Source organism: Chlorocebus sabaeus, chromosome 9 (genome assembly GCF_047675955.1).
Source record: "Chlorocebus sabaeus isolate Y175 chromosome 9, mChlSab1.0.hap1, whole genome shotgun sequence".
NCBI classification, from domain to species: Eukaryota; Metazoa; Chordata; class Mammalia; order Primates; family Cercopithecidae; genus Chlorocebus; species Chlorocebus sabaeus.
This window is the reverse complement of record NC_132912.1, coordinates 7871621-7892043: the sequence shown is the minus strand read 5'-3', so window position 1 is coordinate 7892043 and position 20423 is coordinate 7871621. Positions and strand designations below refer to the sequence as shown.

Here is a 20423-nt window from a genome sequence, read left to right as displayed (position 1 = left end):
TCTCTGCTGGGATTTGTCCCGCCCACCGCCGCCAGCCAAGTTCCGTTTCCGGCTTGCTGGGCACTAGGGTCCAGAAAGTGACCGCTGCCGTGGTCGCCATGGGGAAGTCGGATTTTCTTACTCCCAAGGCTATCGCCAACAGGATCAAGTCCAAGGGCCTGCAGAAGCTACGCTGGTATTGCCAGATGTGCCAGAAGCAGTGCCGGGACGAGGTGAGTGGGCCCTGAGTGGCCTCGTCTTCCCAGGAGGGCCCCTGGGAATCCAGGATCAGGTCCTGGACGCGGGGCTGAGGGCGCGGGGCCGGGACTCCTGGGATACGGGTCGTGAGGCTTCTGAAGTCTGCACTGGGCGAGTCAACTACTCAGCGCACTAGAGCCGCCCCTCCCCGCAACCCGCGGGGCCAGCGGGCAGCCTGTGTTCTGCGACCCCTCATTCCTCCCTAGTTCCGATCCCCACCATCAAAGAAACGACATCAGAAAAGGTTTTGCAGCCCTCACAAGGGCGGGGATACTGCAATACTAGATGCCCGGGCAATGCCAGTAACAGTCATCAGCTCTGACTTGACTTGGCTCTTAAGAGCTGAGATCCGGCCACTGCACTCCAGCCTGGGCGACAGAGCGAGACTCTGTCTCAAAAAAAAAAAAAAAAAAAAAAAAAAAAAGAGAAACAGGGTGGTTAAGATACACACCTCTTTTGGGATCAGTTGAAAAAGAAGAGCTAAGCTTTTCCACACAACTCATCTAGCAAGCATTTATTGAGCACCTACACTGTACCGGGCACTGAATAATACTGTGGTTAAGATTATGGATTTATCTGGTTTATGGATATATCAGACTGTCAAAATTTAAAGTCAAGCTGGGCCACTTACCAACCATGTGGTCTTGGTCAAGTTATTTACTTATATTCTCCTTTAAAGAGGGAATAATACTTTCACCTACTTGTAGGATTGTCGTTGAGTTTTAAATGAGTGAAGTATATATAGAGTGGCTCAAGGAGTCTGGGCTGATCTTGAAAAGCCTTATATGCTGCACTATGGAATTTATGCTTTTCCCCGTTAAAGAGGTGGTTGATGGAATGCTCTGCAGGCTAGAGATGTGATCATAATTTTCTCCGAAGATTGGACTGGATTGGGTAAGGGTGGAAGAACACTGAGGCAAGTGGAATAATCTAATCCAGTGTTTCTACGAGTGAAGGAAGAGATATTTTAGGTGGGGCTCATACTGACTAACATGGATACAGTTATTCTCTTTAGTTCTATTAATGAATACCTGTATATCCATTATCTAATGTCTTAGTCTGCTTGGACTGCCATATAAAATGCAATAGATTGGGTGGTTTAAATGACAGAAATTTATTTCTCACAGTTCCGGGGGCTGGGAAGTTCAAGATCAAGGTGCTGGCATGGTCAGATTCTAGTGAGGGTCCTCTTCTTGTTTTGCAGAAACTGCCTCTATCCTCACAAAGCAGATAGAGCAAGCTCTAGTAGACACTTCTCTTCCTCTTTTTTTTTTTTTTTTAAGATAGGGTCCCACCCTGTTCATCATGCAGGCTCTACCCTTGTGACCTCATCTAAACCCGGTCACCTCCAAAGGCCCATCTCCTAATGCCATCCCCTTGGGGGTTAGGGTTCAACATATGAACTTTGGGGGGGATGCAAACATGCAGTCAGTAACATCCAGACTTAACACTTTAAGTAATCTTGCCATGTTTAACTTATAAAAAATATTTTAAAGTAAATTACCAATATCAAGATATTTCACCTCTAAATACTTAAATAGACATCTCTAAAATTTCAGGATTCTTTTCTATATAACCACAATATATGTAATCAACATAACAAAATTAATAGAAGTTCCTCTTTATCTAATACACATTCACACTTCCTCAGTTGTCCTCCAACTGCTTCTTGAAATCAAGATTCAATCAAAAGTCATGGACTGTTACAGATTTGGTTATTAGGACCCCCACCCCCCGAGTCTCCCTCATCATCAGCATCCTGCAACAGGCTGTTATATTTGTTACCGTGGATGAAACTACATTGACACATCAGTATCATCCAGAATCCATAGTTTACATTAGGGTTCACTGTTGGTGTTTTATATCCTATGGGTTTTGACAAATGCATAATGATATGTATTCACCATTATAAAATCTCACAAAATAGTTTAACTGCCCAAAAAGTTATCTGTGCTCTGAGTTATTAGGACTTTTAGTTTTCTCTAAATTTAATTCTCTCTATATTCTGAATTTAGAATATAACCCATTTTCTCTCCACCCCTTTTTCTTTTTTTTTTTTCCAGACAGAGACTTGCCTGTCTCACAGGCTGGAATGCAGTGATGCGATCTCACTCACTGCAGCTTCTGCCTCCTGGGTTCAAGTGATTCTCATGCCTCAGCCTCCCAAGTAGATGGGATTACGGTCACCTGGCACCCCGCCTGGCTAATGTTTGTATTTTGGTAGAGGCAAGGTTTTGCCACGTTGGCCAGGCTGGTCTCAAACTCCTGTCCTCAGGTGATTCACCTGCCTCGGCCTCCCAGAGTGCTGGGATTACAGGCGTGAGCCACTGCGCCCGGCCTTCTTTTTCTTGACATTGACTTGTTAAAGAGAGAAGGCCAGGCTATTGTCCTGTAACATCCCATATGTGTTGACTTGTTTCCTCTGGTTGTCTTTTGCCTTCTAACTCGTAGTTTCTGTCAATTGGAAATTATATCTAAAAGCTTTGATTGGGCTAGGTTAAACATTTTGGGGAGGAAGAATACTTTGTAGGTGATCTTGATTGATTAATTTCAGGTTAAACACTTGCGGGGAGGAATATAGTTTTTTTTGTTTTTTGTTTTTTGTTTTGTTTTTGTTTTTGTTTTTGTTTTTGAGACAAGGTCTCAATCGGTAGCCCAGGCTGGAGTACAGTGGCACGATCATGGCTCACTGCAACCTTGACCTTCCCAGCTCAAGCAACCCTTCTCCTGCCTCAGCCTCTCAAATAGCTGGAACCACAGGTACCTGCCACCCATGCCTAATGAACTTTTTTATTTGTATTGAGATAGGGTCTCCTCGTGTTGCCCAGGCTGGTCTGAAGCTCCTGAACTCAAGCAGCCCTCCTGCCTCGGCCTCCCAAAGTGCTGGGATTACAGGCTCAAGCCACCATGCCCAGCCTATAGTATTCGTTATAGGTGATCTTGTATATTTCATATAGCATCACGTAAGGAAGCCAATAATGTTTGGTAGTACTTAAATGGAGTAAAGGTGACAGCTTGTAAATAATATTAGAAAGTAATATTTTCCCCCTTGTAAGAGCAAGTAAGTATTGGGGCAATGCTTAGAAATCCTGCCTATATATCTAGTTTCCTATTATCCTTTTACCTGTGTGTTTTAGCATCCTTGCCTGAGTCAGTTATTTTATTAGGAGTGTCAGAGAGGTTATTTTTCTAATTTTTTTTAACATTTATGATTGGCTGCCATGCTTTTGTACAAATGAGCTTTTGCTCATCCACTAAGGCTATTTGGTTATCCTTAAACTTATTGTTTTCTTTTTGAGACAGGATCTTACTCTTGGTCAGACTGGAGTACAGTGGCTCTATCACAGCTCATGGCATCCTCTAACTCCTGGGCTCAAGCAATCCTCCTGCCTCAGCCTCTCAAGTAGCTGGGACTATCGGCACATACCACCCATGCCTGGCTAATTTTAAAAAATATTTTGTGGAGATGGAGGTCTCGTTGTGTTGCTCAGGTTGGTCTTGAACTCGGAGGCTCACACAATCCTCCTGCTTTGGCCTCCTAAAGTGCTGGGATTACAGGCATGAGCCACTGTGTCTGGCCATCCTTAAATGTTATACTGAGATGCAATTTTTATGGGGAAGGAGTAAAGGATTAATTCTTTTTTGTAATTATCAATTTTCAGAGTAAGGCCCCCGCAGTGTTTCTGTGTCTATTTGTCCTCAGATCTATTCATTGCCCGGAATTCCCTACCTAGGAGGTGGGCTGGGAGAGGGAGATAGGTGACCCCTATGGTTTCGCTTCCCCATCTTCTATCTCCTGATACTGGAAGACTGAAGAGAGTGAAGGTCAGAGCCAGTGTATCCCCCCCGTCTACTCCTGGGTTTCTAGGATTTCATAACTTTATTGATTGTTCATTTTATTTTTTCTTAGTTTATAGAAAGTGATACTTTTTTTTAATTTATGAGGCTGATACCAAGTTTCTTTTTAAAATAAATTTAAATAATAACTGTGATTCTTATAGGGCACAGATGAGGCAAAAATTGTAAGAGGTCCATGATCTAAAGATTAGGAAACTATTTGAAGCAAAATCGAGTGTGGAAATCTGGACAGTGTCAGTGAGATTGAACAGAGGGACTGGATATGGGTTATTAAGAAGCTGAATAGACTTCCTATTAAATTGAAGGTAGAAAGAGAAGGGGTCGGGCGCGGTGGTTCACGCCTGTAATCCCAGCACTTTGGGAGGCCAAGGTGGGTGGATCACCTGAGGTTGGGAGTTCAAAACCAGCCTGACCAACATGGAGAAACCCGTCTCTACTAAAAACACAAAAATTAGCCAGGCATGGTGGCGCATGCCTGTAATCCCAGCTACTCGAGAGGCTGAGGCAGGAGAATCACTTGAACCCGGGAGGCAGAGGTTGTGGTGAGCTGAGATTGCGCCATTGCACTCCAGCCTGGGCGAAAAGAGCGAAACTCCGTCTTAAAAAAAAAAAAAAAAAAAAAAAAAAAAAAAGAGAGGAAGGAATCTAGGATGTTATCTGGTTTCCTGGCTTGGGTGATTGTGCTTCAGATAGAGATAGGGAATAGAAGAAAGGCACATTTTTCGTTTCTATTACTAGTGAAGAATGAGGTTCAAATATGAAGGAGAGGTATGAGGTTCAAATATGAAGGAGAGGTAGATACTCAAAACTTGCATGTTTTTTCCAGTCATTTTAAGAAGGTACAGATGTTTAACAAGGTTAATATAATATGCAGCAATGTCTTTTGGATAATGAGCTGAAGTAGAGGAAAGTGAGCGACAGTAGTTTCTGTGTTGGAAATTCACTAATGACCCATTTTACTCTTTTAAGCACTTGTCTGACACTTTGTATAAAGTAGGTGCTCAATAAGAATTGGTTAACTTAAGTCTAAAAACTGGAATCTCTCTTCTGTTTCTGTGCCTGGTATGTTTCTTATTAATGTCTGTTTTCTACAGCACTCTTGCTGTCTCTTTGATCTCAAGGATTACTCTTTGATTAGCAGAGTTGAAAGCTCAACTCCATAAAAAATTTTTTTGAAAACCTGATAGAGTGGTTATAGCTAGTGATTTGATTATTTTTTAAATTATCATCAAAGAGCAGACTTTTTGGGTTTTAACTAAATACTTCTATTTAGAGCCCATTTTGATGACCTAAATCAGAATTTATTACTTTTACATTTTTTATAGAATGGCTTTAAGTGTCATTGTATGTCCGAATCTCATCAGAGACAACTATTGCTGGCTTCAGAAAATCCTCAGCAGTTTATGGATTATTTTTCAGAGTAAGTAACTCAAAGAACTCTTTATCTTATAAGCTTTATTCAGTTGAACACTTAATAGATGGTTAATATTTTAAATATTGGAAGTTCTATTATTTCTTATATGTTAACATAACTGTATTCTCTCTATGCTTAGTTTTTATCTTCTTTTGAAAATTAATCATACTCTTAAGACTGTTACAAAATTATTTCTCACAACTTAGTTTTTCCTTTCTTCCACTTCAAATTTACGAAGCTGTCTTTCATTCTAACACACTTGTGACAAAGAACATAGGTTCTGCGTTCAGACTTCCCAAACTCAAATCCTTCTCCATTTAAAAACTGTATGCCTTTGGATGACCTACTTCGTTTTCCTGTGGTTTATTCTCCTCATCTCTAAAATGGTGCTAAAAAGTCAGGCGAGGTGGCTCACACCTGTAATCCCAGCACTTTGGGAGGCTAAGGCGGATGGATCACAACGTCAGGAGTTCAAGACCAGTGTGGCCAAGATGACGAAACCCCATCTCTACTAAAAATACAAAAATTAGCCTGACGTTGTGGTGGACGCCTGTAATCCCAGCTACTCAGGAGGCTGCGGCAGGAGAATTGCTTGAACCCGGGAGGCAGAGGTTGCAGTGAGCTGAGATTACAGCACTGCGCTCCAGCCTGGGCAACACAGCAAGGCTCCGTCTCAAAAAAAAAAAAAAAAATTGGCACTAAAAATAGCAACCTCTTCTAAGTATTGCTGATCCTTCATAGAGTTTATATGAAGGTCAATGAATTAATATTTTATGAGTGCTTAGAAGAGTGCCAATATTCAATTCAGATTAGCTGTTGTTACAGGTACCATTGATAACCATCTCTTTGCTTGTTACCATCTCTTTCTTTCCAAACTTCTAGACATTTTGGTCCTAGGACCCCGTTATACTTATAAAAAGTATTGAAGACCCCAAGAACTTCTGTTTATGTGGGTTATATGTATCAACACATAGAAATCAAAACAAGTTTTTTAAAAAAATTGGTTTATAAATTATTGAGACAGAGTTTCACTCTTATTGCCCAGGCTGGAGTGCAGTGGCATGATCTTGGCTCACTGCAACCTCTGCCTCCTGGGTTCAAGCGATTCTCCTGCCTCGGCCTCCCGAGTAGCTGTAGCTGGGATTACAGGCATGTGCCACCATGCCCGGCTAATTTTTTATATTTTTAAGAGAGAAAGGGTTTCGGCATGTTGGCCATGTTGGTCTTGAACTCCTGACCTCAGGTGATCCACCCGCCTCAGCATCCCAAAGTGCTGGGATTACAGGCGTGAGCCACCGTGCCCAGCCATAAATTAATTTTTAAAAATAATACACTTATGTGTTAAAGTTAATAATGTTTTTAATGAAAAACAAGTACATCTTCTAAATTTTAAAACATGCATTGTTTTACATCTTTGCACATCTCTTCAGTGTCTCACCTGATAGAGGCCAGTTGAATTCTTGAATCTCCGTCTGCATTCAGTCTCTTGGGAAATGTTTTGATTGAAGCACGGAAAGAAAATCCAGCCCTTGAGTTCACGGTCTAGTAAGGAAGAAAGAAAAATCCAGCCTTTACATAGATATGTAGTTGGAAGCAGGGGGAGTATTTTAATAATATTTTCAGATAATTTTCTTCCTTGATACTACATCAAAACACAATGCATGGCAGTGTCTTAAAGATGAGTCCCAGTGGGGACTCTGAAACCAGGTCAGTGAACCTTTTGTACTCTGTTACATTAAAATCCATGGGTTGTCTTTGATTTTGAGTGACTCTTATACCCCATGCATGATTTCGTAACATGCACTGGTCATTTAAAACTTATCATTTCACTGACTTTCATAGATCTTCCCAATGGTGACAGATTTTATCAAACAGTGTCATAAAATCATTCATTAATGTCAACACTGAAGTCATCAGAAACATCTTTAAAAGTATTGGGAATTATGTCAGCCTCACAGTGGCAGTTACTAGTTGGGAGTTCAGATTTTATCATTGGCAACAAATACTATCAGTTGTTTCCCTTAATGTGACAGACATACTTTATTTTTTAGAAACTGTTTGCCAAATACTCAATTTGGAATAATGCTAGTGTATATATCAGGTATTATTTCAAATAAAAATGTTGTTCCATGAAAAAGACATTTCAGCTCACAGCTCACCACGTGCTTTTCTCAGGCCAGCTGTTGTTCAGCAGCAGAAGTGGTTCATTCATAAATTTCATTCCCTGACACACAGCGTTAGACGTGAACTGGGGGGCTGACATTTGATACAGTCCTAATTCTGACCGCAAGTGTATGATGGTAAAGAACACTTGGACTGCTAGCGTGGTTTGGGATCACTGCTTGCTGCCTTGATTTTGCTAAGCTGCCAGCGAGCTTTCCCTCCATGGCTTTTATACCATCAGTGCAGATAACACAGTGACAGAGGCAACAATTGTTTATCTGTGAACCACCTCAAACCATCTCGAGTGGCACATGGTGCATCTGCTGTGCTGGAAAGCACTGTTTTGGCAAGAGCCAGTTCCACCCAGTGCCCTCCTCTCCACTCCCGTTCACTCCCCGGTCCCCTGGAGACTGACTTCCGCCCTTTCGGGGCCTGAAGAGTCCCTCACGCCTTTTCCATCTTCATCCTCCTTGATCTTTCTTCTTACCTCTTCACTGACACCCATGTCTTTCATTCTTTCATAGTTTTCCTGCTCCTACTCCCACTGTGCATGTTTCTTCATCAACCGCGTTCCTCTCTAGCTCCTCATACAGGAAAGTTCTTCCAGATGCCCAAGTGACTCCTTCTCACCCCACTGCACACGGTCTCTTTGAGTCCCGTTATTCTTTTAACTGTTACCTTTCTGTCTGAATGATTCCGAAATCTTGATGTTTATTCCTAACATCTGCTTTTGAGTTACAGATTTTTTTTTTCCCTTCCTGGGTGATCTAATCTGTTTCTGAAGGCTGTGTCAAAGTTAACGTTTCTGAAGTTGAACTCAGTATTCTCTCCACACAACTTTCTTTCTTTTTTTTTTTTTTGTTTGAGGGGCAGGGAGAGGGGGGATGGAGTCTCACTCTGTCACCCAGGCTGGAGTGCAGTGGCACAATCTCGGCTCACCACAACCTCTGCCTCCCAGTTTAAGCGGTTCTCTCGCCTCAGCCTCCTGAGTAGCTGAGATTACAGGCACGTGCCACCACACCTAACTAATTTTTGTATTTTTAGTAGAGAATGGGTTTCACCATGTTGGTCAGGCTGATCTTGAACTCCTGACCTTGTGATCCACCCGCCTCAGCCTCCCAAAGTGCCGGGCTAAGCACCTGTCTTTTGTTTTACTAAGACAAGGTCTCTTTGCCCAGGCTGGAGCGTGGTGGTACAATCATAGCTCATTGCAGCTCTATCTCTCTGGTTTAAGTGATCCTCTCACCTCAACCACTCGAGTAGCTGGGACTAAAGGCGTGGCTACTTCTTTTTGTTTAGCAGAAATCAGGCCTCACTACTGTTGCCCTGGCTGGTCTTGAACTCCTAGGCTCAAGCAATCTTCCCTCCTTAGCCTCCCAAAGTGCTGGGATTACAAGTGTCAGCCAAACCTGCTTCTTCTTCTATGCTGGCGAATAGCCATCACCCACACTCCTCAGCTGTAAACCACAAGTCCTCTTGGAATTTCCATTTGTCAGTTGTCCTGCACAACGTCCTTTATACTATGTCGTTTCCATTCTCACTGGCCTAGCAGTAGTTCTCTGCGTCTCTCACCTGAAGTATTTTAGTGAGGTTCTCACTGGTCGCCCAGCCTGCAGCTTCAGCCCCTTCTGTACGTGTTTTATACCAGTGATTCACAAACTGCTGAGTGCATCAGAGTCACCGCACTTCTGAGGCGGTCAGTCTGGGGCAGGGCTGGGGTCTTTTAGTTTCTGTCAAGTTCTCAGCGGATGCTGATGCTGCTGGTCTAGAGGCCACAATTTGAGAATTACTGTTCTCTGCTATCTACCAGATTTTAACACATTTCTCCAAAGTTTTAAAAATATATTTAAAATGTTTTAATACTATATATATGTGTGTGTATATATATATTTATATATATATTTTTTGAGACAGAGTCTCACTCTGTCCCCTAGGCTGGAGTACAATGTCATGATCTCCGCTCACTGCAACCTCTGCCTCCCAGGTTCAAGTGATTCTCCTACCTCAGCCTCCTGAGTAGCTGTGACTACAGGCACCCGCCACCACACCTGGCTAATTTTTTGTATTTTTAGTAGAAATGGGATTTCACCGTGTTAGCCAGGATGGTCTCGATCTCCTGACCTCCTCGTGATCCTCCCACCTCAGCCTCCCAAAGTGCTGGGATTACAGGCATGAGCCAACGTGTTGAGCCTTTTTTTTTTTTTTTTTTTTTTTCTTTTTTAAGACAGGGTCTTGTTCTGTGGCATAGTCATGGCTTACTACAGCCTTGACCTCCTGGGCTCAGGCAATCCCCCTGCTTCAGCCTACCGTGTAGCTGGGAACATAGATGCATGCCACCACACCTGGCTAATTTTTAAATTTTTTTTGTTTAGAGACAGTGTCTCACTTTGTTGCCCAGGCTGGTCTCGAACTCCTGGGCTCAAGTGATCCTCCTGTCTCGACCTCCCAAAGTCCTGGGATTACAGGTATGAGCCATTGCACCTGGGCCAAACAAAATTATTTAATGCTTTTCTATTGACTGCACAAAACTCAGCCTCTTTCACGTGACATTCAAGGTACTTCAAAAATTAGCCAAACCTTAGTTTGGTTTTCCAGCCACATCATCTCCCTTATTCTACTCTACCCTCCCTCTCACTCTGATTTTTATCAGCCATAAATTTTAGTCAAATTAAGCCATTTGTCAGATATGTGAGGCTTTCATGTTTCTTTGCCAGCTGGAAAGAGCTTTCTCTTGCAGTTCACCTCTAGGGTTCTACTTATCCTTCACCGCCCACAATAAAATCACCTCTGGGCATCTCCTGTGACTCTTTCAATGATATTTTGTTACGTTTCTTTTTCATTATGATTGGTTCTGCTAGATTATAACCTCTTTGAAAGTTAAGATTTATGTCTTATTCACCTAGGTTTATCTAGCACTTACTACAGTGTACCCAGCTCAGAGTCACATATTAAATGCCAATTTCACGTGGAATCAGGGCAGTTTTGTTATCATAGATAGACTGGGGTCATTATGCCACCATCAGTGGCACTAACAGACTTCATGAAGGAATCATTCCGAAGGTACGTGGTAACTTTTTCTATGACTGCTTTACCAAGACAAAACATTTCAACTCCAAACTGTCTTTTAATCCTTAAAAGCTGTAATCTTTTGGAGTTCTTTCCTTGATCAGTTTTTAAAGGTTCACAGCCATATTCATGTAGATGTTTCATATATCATTTGGACATTAAAACTATACTGGCTGGATGCAGTGGCTCATGCCTGTAATCCCAGCAACTTGGGAGGCTGAGGCAGGTGGATCACCTGAGGCCAGGAGTTTGAGACCAGCCTGTCCAACATGGTGAAACCCCATCTCTACTAAAAATTAAAAAAAAAAAATTAGCCGGGCGTGATGGTAGACCACTGTAATCCCAGATACCTGGGAGGCTGAGGCAAGAGAAATCACTTGAACTTGGGAAGTGGAGGTTGCAGTGAGCTGAGATCATGATTGCACCATTGCACTCCAGCTTGGGTGACAAGAACGAGACTCCATCTCAAAGAAAACAAAAACAAAAAACTATACTACTGCTGAAATTTCAGAAAGATGATGCTTTATGTTTGTAGAAATTACCTTAATGCTTTCCTTTCTTTCTTTATTAGGGAATTCCGAAATGACTTTTTAGAACTTCTCAGGAGACGCTTTGGTAAATATTTTAAGTATTGTGCAAATAGTAACTTTATAAATCGCATAATCTTCTGAGGATCATCAGTGTCGTATTTTGTTCTCAGGCACTAAAAGGGTCCACAACAACATTGTCTACAATGAATACATCAGCCACCGAGAGCACATCCATATGAATGCAACTCAGTGGGAAACTCTGACCGATTTTACTAAGTGGCTGGGCAGAGAAGGTAAGAATGAGATTTCAAAGTTGCTTTTTCTTTCCCATTTCTAATCTTCATAGGATGAGATATTTGGGATAAGAAAAGAAAAAAACTTGGGTCAATGTTTTGCTTATTCATCATGTTACTTGATTCCATTTTGGGAGCATAATTTCTGCCTTAAGTTAATAGAACATCATATAACCATTGGATATTAAATACTTAGATAGAATTGAATAAACACTGTGCAAGATAATACAGTTGTCTCTCAGTATCATGGGGGATTGGGTCCAGGACCCCTTGCTGATAACCAGAATTCACAGATACTCAAGTCCCTTATATAAAATAAAATGATATAGTACTTGCGTATAACCTATATACATCCTCCCTCGTACTTTAAATCATCTCTAGATTTCTTATAATATTTAATACAATGTAAATAGTTTTTATACTCTATTGTTAGGGAAAAATGAGAAGGAAAAAATGTCTGTGCATGTTCAGTACAGATGCAACTATTCGTTTTTCTTTTTTTGAATATTTCTCACCCACAGTTGGTTGAATCCATATATAGTATCTAAATTTCATTAAATATAAATATGTAAAATCCCATTTGCTGCATGAATTTGTGTATTTGAATGTATTTTAGTGTATTTGGTGTTCTGTTTTGTTTTTGAGACTGAGTCTCACTCTGTTGCCCAAGCTGGAGTGCAGTGGCGCGATGTCAGTTCACTGCAGTCTCCAGCTCCCAGGTTCAAGCTATTCTCCTGCCTCAACCTCCTAAGTAGCTGGGATTACAGGTGTGCGCCACCATGCCCAGCTAATTTTTGTATTTGTAGTAGAGATGGGGTTTCACTGTGATGGCCAGGCTGGTCTTGAGTTCCTGACCTCAAGTGATCCACCTGTGTCAGCCTCCTAAAGTGCTGAGATTACTTGTGTAAGCCACGGTGCTCGGCCTGATTTGAGTGTATTTGAATGAATAAATATGCAGCGATGAAACACATTCATATTTGTGTTTTGCTTTGATTGTATGCTAATTTATGGTGGCGGCTGTTTTTTTAAGGCTTGTGCAAAGTGGATGAGACACCAAAAGGCTGGTATATTCAGTACATAGACAGGGACCCAGAAACTATTCGCCGGCAACTGGAACTGGAGAAAAAGAAAAAGCAGGACCTTGATGATGAAGAAAAAACTGCCAAATTTATTGAAGAACAAGTGAGAAGAGGCCTGGAAGGGAAGGAACAGGTGGGCAAGCAATATCATCCTGAGAAGCAATGTCCAAAGGTCTAAAGAAGCACAATGGCTTGGTTTTTTGTTTTTTTTTGTTTTTTGAGACGGAGTCTTGCTCTGTCACCCAGGCTGGAGTACAGTGGCACAATCTCAGCTCACTGCAACCTCTGCCTCCCGGGTTCAAGCAATTCTCCTGCCTCAGCCTCCTGAGTAGCTGGGACTATAGGCGCTGCCACCACGCCCAGCTAATTTTTATATTTTTAGTAGAGACAGGGTTTCACCATCTTGGTCAGTCCGGTCTCCAACTCCTGACCTCAGGTGATCTGCCCGCCTCAGCCTCCCAAAGCAACAGGATTACAGACATGAGCCACCACACCCGGCCAGCTTGTGTTTTTTCAGCATTGAATCAAGTTTCTGGGCGCACTGTTCCTTAACTAAGAGGAGAACCAGCCTGGTGTCAAAAGCACATTTGACTTACTAACTTCATAATCTTGTATAATTACATAGTCTCTCCAAACCTCAATTTCCTTATATCTAAATAGAGACGCTACCTAATGGGAAGACATATACACAGATCATTTCAACTGATTATAATTAATTCAGTACTGGAGGTAAACGCAGCATGTAGAAACATAGAGAAGCAATGTTTACTCTGGCCTGGGGACGATAGGGTATTTGAGGGTGGATACAACCTCAGTGCCCAGGAGTCTTGAAGAATCAGTGGGTGCAAGCCAGATGAATGGGGAGGGAAGGAGCTGAGGTGTTAGAATAACTAGGTTGAGGCATTTATTTCAACATATATTTATCAGTGCCTCCACTGTGCCAGGATTCTTGTAGGCGCAGGGAATACTCAGTGAACAAAAGGTACAAAAAAACTCTCTCCTGTGGCTTACTGTTTTTTGTTTTTTGTTTTTTTGAGACGGAGTCTCACTCTGTCACCCAGGCTGGAGTGCGGTGGCGCAATTTCAGCTCACTGCAACCCCCGCCTTGTGGGTTCAAGTGATTCTTGTGTCTCAGCCTCCCAAGTAGCTGGGACGACAGGCATAAACCACCACGCTGGGCTAATTTTTTGCATTTTTAATAGAGATGGGGTTTTGTCATGTTGGCCAGGTTGGTCTCAAACTACTGACCTCAGGTGATCCCCCCTCCTCAGCCTCCCAAAATGCTGAGATTACTGGCATGAGCCACCACGCCCAGCCTTCTGTGGCTTACATTCTAACACCTGTGTGTGAGCAGGCAAATATAGCCTGGTGTGTATGTGAAACTGAGTGGTTTTTGAACTGTTTATTGAGCTCTAACATACATTGATTAAAGTGTATGAGGTGCATTAATCTTATGTGTACAGTTCACTGAATTCTTACAATATATGTGTGTAGAAAGAGTGACAGATAAGGTGTGGAACCACCACCCAGATAAAGATATAGGACTTTTCTAGTATCCCAGAGGGTTTCCTCATGCTTATTGCCGATTAATACCCCATCTCCCAGAAGTAACCATTGTTCCAATATACCACTATTGATTATTCATTAGTTTAGTCTGTTCTTGAACAGACTTAAAAAAAAAAAAGTTTTTGCTTTTCCTAAAGTTTATTGCCTTATATTTTTGTTATTTCCTGTTTAAGTTGTAATAGAAATAAGAATATAGGTAAACTTATGCCATTTGGTACAGAAAAGCTACTTTTTGGTATTTAGAATAATTCTCAATTGGATAATATTTGCAAAGCATGTAAGTTCTAATTTTTTTTGAGAGACTGTCTCTCTCTGTCACCAGGCTGGAATGCAGTGGCGTGATTACAGCTCACTGCACCCTTGACCTCTGGTGCTCAAGTGAACCTCTTGCTTCATATGAGTAACTGGAACTATAGACATGCACCACCATGCCTGGCTAATTTTTTTTTTTTTTTTTTTTTTTTTTTTGTAGAGATGGGGGTTCTTGCTATGTTGTCCAGGCTGGCCTCCAACTCCTGGCCTCAAGCATTCCTCCCGCCTGAGCTTGGCCTCCCAAGGTGCTGGGATTACAGGCATGAGCCACCATGCCCAGCCAAAGCATGTAATTTCTTTTGTTTTTTGGTTTTTTTTGAGACAGCATCCTGCTCTGTCACCCAGGCTGGAGAGTGCAGCGGCATGATCTTGGCTCACTGCAACCTCCGCCTCCCAGGTTCAAGCGATTCTCCTGCCTCAGACTCCCGAGTAGCTGGGATTACAGGCGCCCGCCACCACACCCGGCTAATTATTTTTAGTAGAGACGGGGTTTCACCAAGTTGGCCAGACTCATCTCGCTCTTTCGCCCAGTCTGGAGTGAAGTGGCGCGATCTCAGCTCACTGCAACACTCACCCCCTGGGTTCAGGCGATTCTCCTGGCTCAGCCTCCTGAGTAGCTGGCATTACAAGCGCCCGCCATCACACCCAGCTAAATTTTTGTATTTTTAGTAGAGACAGTGTTTCACCATGTTGGCCAGGCTTGTCTCGAATGCCTGACCTCAGGTGATCCACCTGCCTTGGCCTTCTGAAGTGTTAGGATTACAGGCGTGAGCCACCGTACTGGGCCAAAAACATATAATTTCTTTTCCTTTTCTTTTCTTTTTTTTTTGAGACAGAGTCTCATTCTGTTACCCAGACTGGAGTGCAGTGGCACAATCTTGGGTCACTGCAACCTCCGCCTCCCAGGTTCACGCGATTCTCCTGCCTCAGCCTCCTGAGTAGCTGGGATTACAGGTGCACACCAGCATGCCCAGCTAATGTTTTGTGTATTTTTAGTAGAAACAGGGTTTCACTATGTTGGCCAGACTGGTCTCAAACTGCTGATCTCGTGATCTGCCCGCCTCAGCTTCCCAAAGTGCTGGGATTACAGGCGTGAGCCACCACGCCCAGCCAAAAGCATGTAATTTCTTAATTAGGATCTTAATCACTTGTGTGTTAGAGCTGCCTGGCAACACAGGTAGCAAGTCATAATTTAGGCCTATTGAAGGGTGATAGTAAGTGCACTGTACACCAAAACCTTAAAACTTTCTTTTTTTTTAGGAGGTCCCTACTTTTACGGAATTAAGCAGAGAAAATGATGAAGAGAAAGGTAGTTTTATTTTTTCTTTTCTTTCTTTTTTTAAACATAGATGCTTTTATATTGGTTTTGTTAAAAATGCAACTTGTCAACCTATCTGGGAGTAAGACATCCAATCTGTCTGAGTTACATTGTTGTTATTTAATGAAAAGGTAATACTAATGAATTAATTGGATAGGCTAGCTGGAGCTACATGTAACAAAATTGACTAAGTTAGCTTAAACAATAAGGAAATATCTTGCCATAATAAGAATCTCAGAGGTAAGGTGGTTCTGCATGCTGTATGGACACAGGGTAGCTGCCAACACGCCAGCCATCACATGCAGACTCTGCATTGTTGTGAGGGTGGCAGAGAGCATCTCTGGATGCTCTTCTAGAATCCTGTTAGGAGCAAGGATACTTTTCCAAGAAGACACTCCTCTCTTCAATAGATTTCCTTTCAGATGACATTGGCCAGAACTGTGTCACACGTCCACCCAAAAAGCAGTCACTGGGATTATGTTGATTGGTTTAGACAATCAGAATTTACCCCAGAGATGAAAATGGTGTTGTGTCCCTCGAGCCACAGGCAAGGGGTATGGAGACCTAAACTGAATTGGAGTACTGTTCACCAGGGGAAATGGGGATAGAGCAGGGAAGTGCCTGTGTGGTCTGCCACGGTGACGTGGCGTACAAGGTTCCTCCTGTTCTATGGTTGTCAGTCTGGGACGTTTTACAGGAATGTGTGGTCTCCACATAGGAACATGCTAGCTCTCGTTTATTGAAAATGTCCCTGAGATCCTCTGTGAACACTTTGTAGTATCTTATCTGAGAAGTGTTATTATGATTTTCCTGAAATGTACATGTGGAATAACATTTTTTTCTTCTAGTCACGTTTAATTTGAGTAAAGGAGCATGCAGTTCATCCGGAGCAACGTCTTCCAAGTCAAGGTGAGCTGCATCATTCATGGATATCTTAACACTTTAGGATTTTTGTGAAATATTGGTTACTGCATTTTGAAGTATTGTGAATCTTTTTTTTCTAATTGTAGTTGTAGTTTTCACCTTTTTTTGTTTTTTGTTGGTTGCACTGTTTTTGTGTCAATTGTTCTTTTTTTTTTTTTTTTTAAGAGATAGGGTCTTGCTATGTTGTCCAGGCTGGCCTTGAACTCCTGGGCTCAAGGTGATCTTCCTGCCTCAGCCTCCCAGGTATCAGTAGCTGGGATTACAGTCACACCCTACTGTGCCCAGCCAGCAACTGTTCTTCTCCTATTTGCCTGTGATGAGATGGTTCTGTTTTGTGAGGAAAGCCTCATTTTGATTATATGTTTCACATGAATAAACTATTGCTTCTCCATGAATCCTTCTCCATTTAACGGTTCCTTGTTTGCTATATAAAACTGTTTATTTTCCTGTCTTGGCCACTTGCCACAGTTTAAATGTTAGCTGGGTATGCATTTTTCTTTCGCTTGCTGCATTGTGAGTTTTCTGAGAATAGAGATTATCAACCTCTCTCCTTAGCCTCCAGTACAGTGTAAATGTACCAGGAAACACTCAGTAATCATTACCTGCCCTTCTAGATGGTCTAGCACAGGGTAGGGGTCAGCAAACTTTTTCTGTAAAGAGACGCACAGTAAATATTTTAGGCTTTTTTGGCCAGATGTCTTTGTCACAATAACTGAACTCTGCTGTCGTAGTGAGAAAGCAGCCGTGGACAGCGCATGAAGGAACTGAGCATGGCTGGGTTCCAGTAAATTTATTTACAAAAGCTGGTGGCAGGTGGCAGCTGGCATTTGGCCTTTAGGCTGTTGTTTGCCAAAACCTGGCATAGCATGTGGTCAGGTAGTTCTACCTACTTTCTACATTACTTATCTTGCAATTTTTAATGTATTCTTTCACCAAATCTGTATTCACTATTTCTGACATGCAGTATATTCAGTTTTGTCATGGAGGTTAAAAAAGATGAGTAAGACAAGATAGTCAAGTACCAGTGTCTACTGGAATTTGCTTTTCAACTGGGTGATATTTTCTATTTTACTTAGTACTTTACATATTTTTTTTTAAGATCTAAGTTTTTCAGGTTTGTTTATAGGTCATTGTTTATTTACACTATTGAATAAGTGGCTAGGAGTATGGAAGGAGATAGATAGGCTGAATCAGCAGTATAGATCAGCTTTAAAATGATTTGCCAGATGTCTTAACTTTGATCAAAATAATATTTCAAAATTAACACCTACATTAGATATAATCAAGAAATTGGTTATTTGGATTCTACATCTGGGTACATTCCGGAAGAATTGTCTAACATTGGCATGATATGACCTGGAAGATAGGCTCAAATATAACACACATGCCTTATTGTTTTAGAACGTTATGCATTTCTGTCTGTTCTTTTGAATTATGTGTTACTCCTAGATGTAGATAGATGTTAAAATTGGTTCCAATGTTCTCCAAATTGACCTCCCTTGTATTAGTTTTCTATGGTTGCTGTAACAGATTACCACAAACTGGGTGGCTTAAAACAACAGAAATATATTCTCTCTCTGGAGGTCAGATTCCGAATCAGCATCACTGGATTGAAATCAAGGAGCCTGCCTGCCGGCTGTGCTCTGGAGAAGAATCTGTCCCTTGCCTTTTCCAGCTCTGTTGGCCACTGGCATTACTTGGCTCATGGTTGCATCTCTCCAGTATTTAAGAGCAGCATCTTCAAATGTCTCTTTGCCCCATCCTCACATCACCTTTTCCTTCAGGTGTCAAATCTCCCTCTACCTTGCTCTTACAAGAAAAGGAATGATTGCAGTTAGGGTCCACCCTGATAATCCAGGCCAAGCTCCTCATCTTAAGATCTTTAACTTAATCTCATTTGCAAAGACCCTTTTCTTAGATAAGGTAACATTGATAGGTTTCAGGGATAAGGACCTGATATTTTTGGGGGTCTATTCAGCCTGCTGTACCCCTATGCCACGCCTTGATATTAGAAAAAAGATTTGTTTTATTTGACCAATTTTGATAATTTATTTGATAAGATGTTGTGACGTGAGTCCATGAATAAGGAACAATATATGTATAAGTATGTAAATAGTGTCATAGATAATACAACTGAAACACATCTGATTTTTTTTCTCTGAGATTATCGTACATAATATAGTTTGGGATTCACTCTCCTGTGGATTTATATCTCTTATATATCTAAAACCTAGAATAAACTAAATGATGTAGATATCAAAGTGGACATTTTAGGCTATGTTGAGGCACGAAAATGAGCCCCTTTATTGCTTGAAAAAGTTTACTTGATTTTCATTTCTGTTTCTTCTTTGGGCTTCTTTTATCTCCTTTGAGAAGGGCTGGAATTCACTTTAGTTACTGAAAGCAAAAATGAGGGCCGTTCAAGGAGCCTTACTTTCCATTTTCTATCTGTTCATATATTCATATCTTGCCTTGATTTTATTTTAACTCTGCCTTACGCCTGTCTCAGTCTCTCACCCTTCTAATGGAATCTTGATATTGCCAGCAAAAGGACCTTTCTAAACTTCAGCTCTTACCATGTCACTCATTTCTTAACGTCTCTTGGTTTCGGCATCTCTAAGATGACCTTGAATTTTTTTACATACTATTAAGTGACTTTTGTGATCCTGTGTGTCTCCTGCCGTTTTCACTCAGCTGTGCTCACTAATTTGTGCTTTCCTAAATGAGCCTGGAGTCTCACCCTTTCTTGCCTTTATATCTGCTATTCCCCTTCCTGGAATACCCTTTACATCTGTTTTCCCACTTCACCCTGAGATCTTGCTGGGCTTAATCCTAACTCCTCTTTTGCTAGGGTTATTAGTGCCTATTTTGTAGACATTGTGGTTGATTATGATCTGAATTATCCCTGGATCCCTTGTTCAAAGTATACTTAAATCTAAAGAACATTTAAGTAGAAAGTAGAAGAGCTTATCTTTACATGGACTTGGCCTGTGCAAAACCCATGTCCATTATTTATAGTTGTCATACCCTGGGAAATGCATTCAGTAATAGAATCAGAGTTTAAATGTATGTTCAGTGGGTTGAATTACAGGTCAAAACCCAGTAAGTAAAATTTTACAAAGGTAAGTGGAAAGCCTGACAGTTAGGTAAAGAGAAAACAACTCCCATAAAAACAGAGTGACAGAGTCCTGACCTACAATTCTCCATTGAGAAAAGATGTAGGGGTTTTAGTTGACTTCAAACCTAAAGTAACCCAGCAGTTCATCAATCTAATGCTACCTTTAAATGTATTTTTTTAAAAGTCCAAATAAAGGAAAGTAATAAATCTGTTATATTCTCTACTAATCATATTTTTTTTTCTTGGTGAGCTCCATGGTAGCTTTGGGTAAATATTTATCCTTTGCTTCATCTTTTGTAAATATGACACATTAAATGATTAGATGGGTAAAAGTCATTTGATCAGCACATATTAATGGAGCATCTATTTCATGTGAGTTACAAGATAGTTACTGCTACTTTTGCAGGAAAAAATAGATGGTTCCTCCCTACTACAAGAGAGGAGTCATACATACAAATGATTATCGCACAAGGTGCAGTGTGATGCATACCACAAGGCACTGTGGCAGTTCAAAACACTGCAAGATCCAAGAACCCTCAGGAAGA

The 20423-nt window shown here is 41.4% G+C and overlaps 1 protein-coding gene across 2 annotated transcripts in view; it reads left to right on the top strand.

Annotated features, from left to right (window-relative positions):
* The first annotated feature begins 32 nt into the window (after positions 1-32).
* Positions 33-20423, top strand: part of KIN (Kin17 DNA and RNA binding protein) — a 34958-nt gene continuing 14567 nt past the window's right edge. The window contains exons 1-7 of one of the 2 annotated variants that reach the window (XM_037983324.2): positions 33-212; positions 5421-5515; positions 11310-11353; positions 11439-11561; positions 12592-12773; positions 15779-15827; positions 16685-16745. In XM_037983324.2, coding sequence (XP_037839252.2) covers positions 99-212; positions 5421-5515; positions 11310-11353; positions 11439-11561; positions 12592-12773; positions 15779-15827; positions 16685-16745 — 668 coding nt within the window. In that variant the 5' untranslated portion in view covers positions 33-98. The remainder of the gene's footprint in view (positions 213-5420; positions 5516-11309; positions 11354-11438; positions 11562-12591; positions 12774-15778; positions 15828-16684; positions 16746-20423) is intronic. The other variant, XM_008002222.3, reaches the window with a different exon arrangement.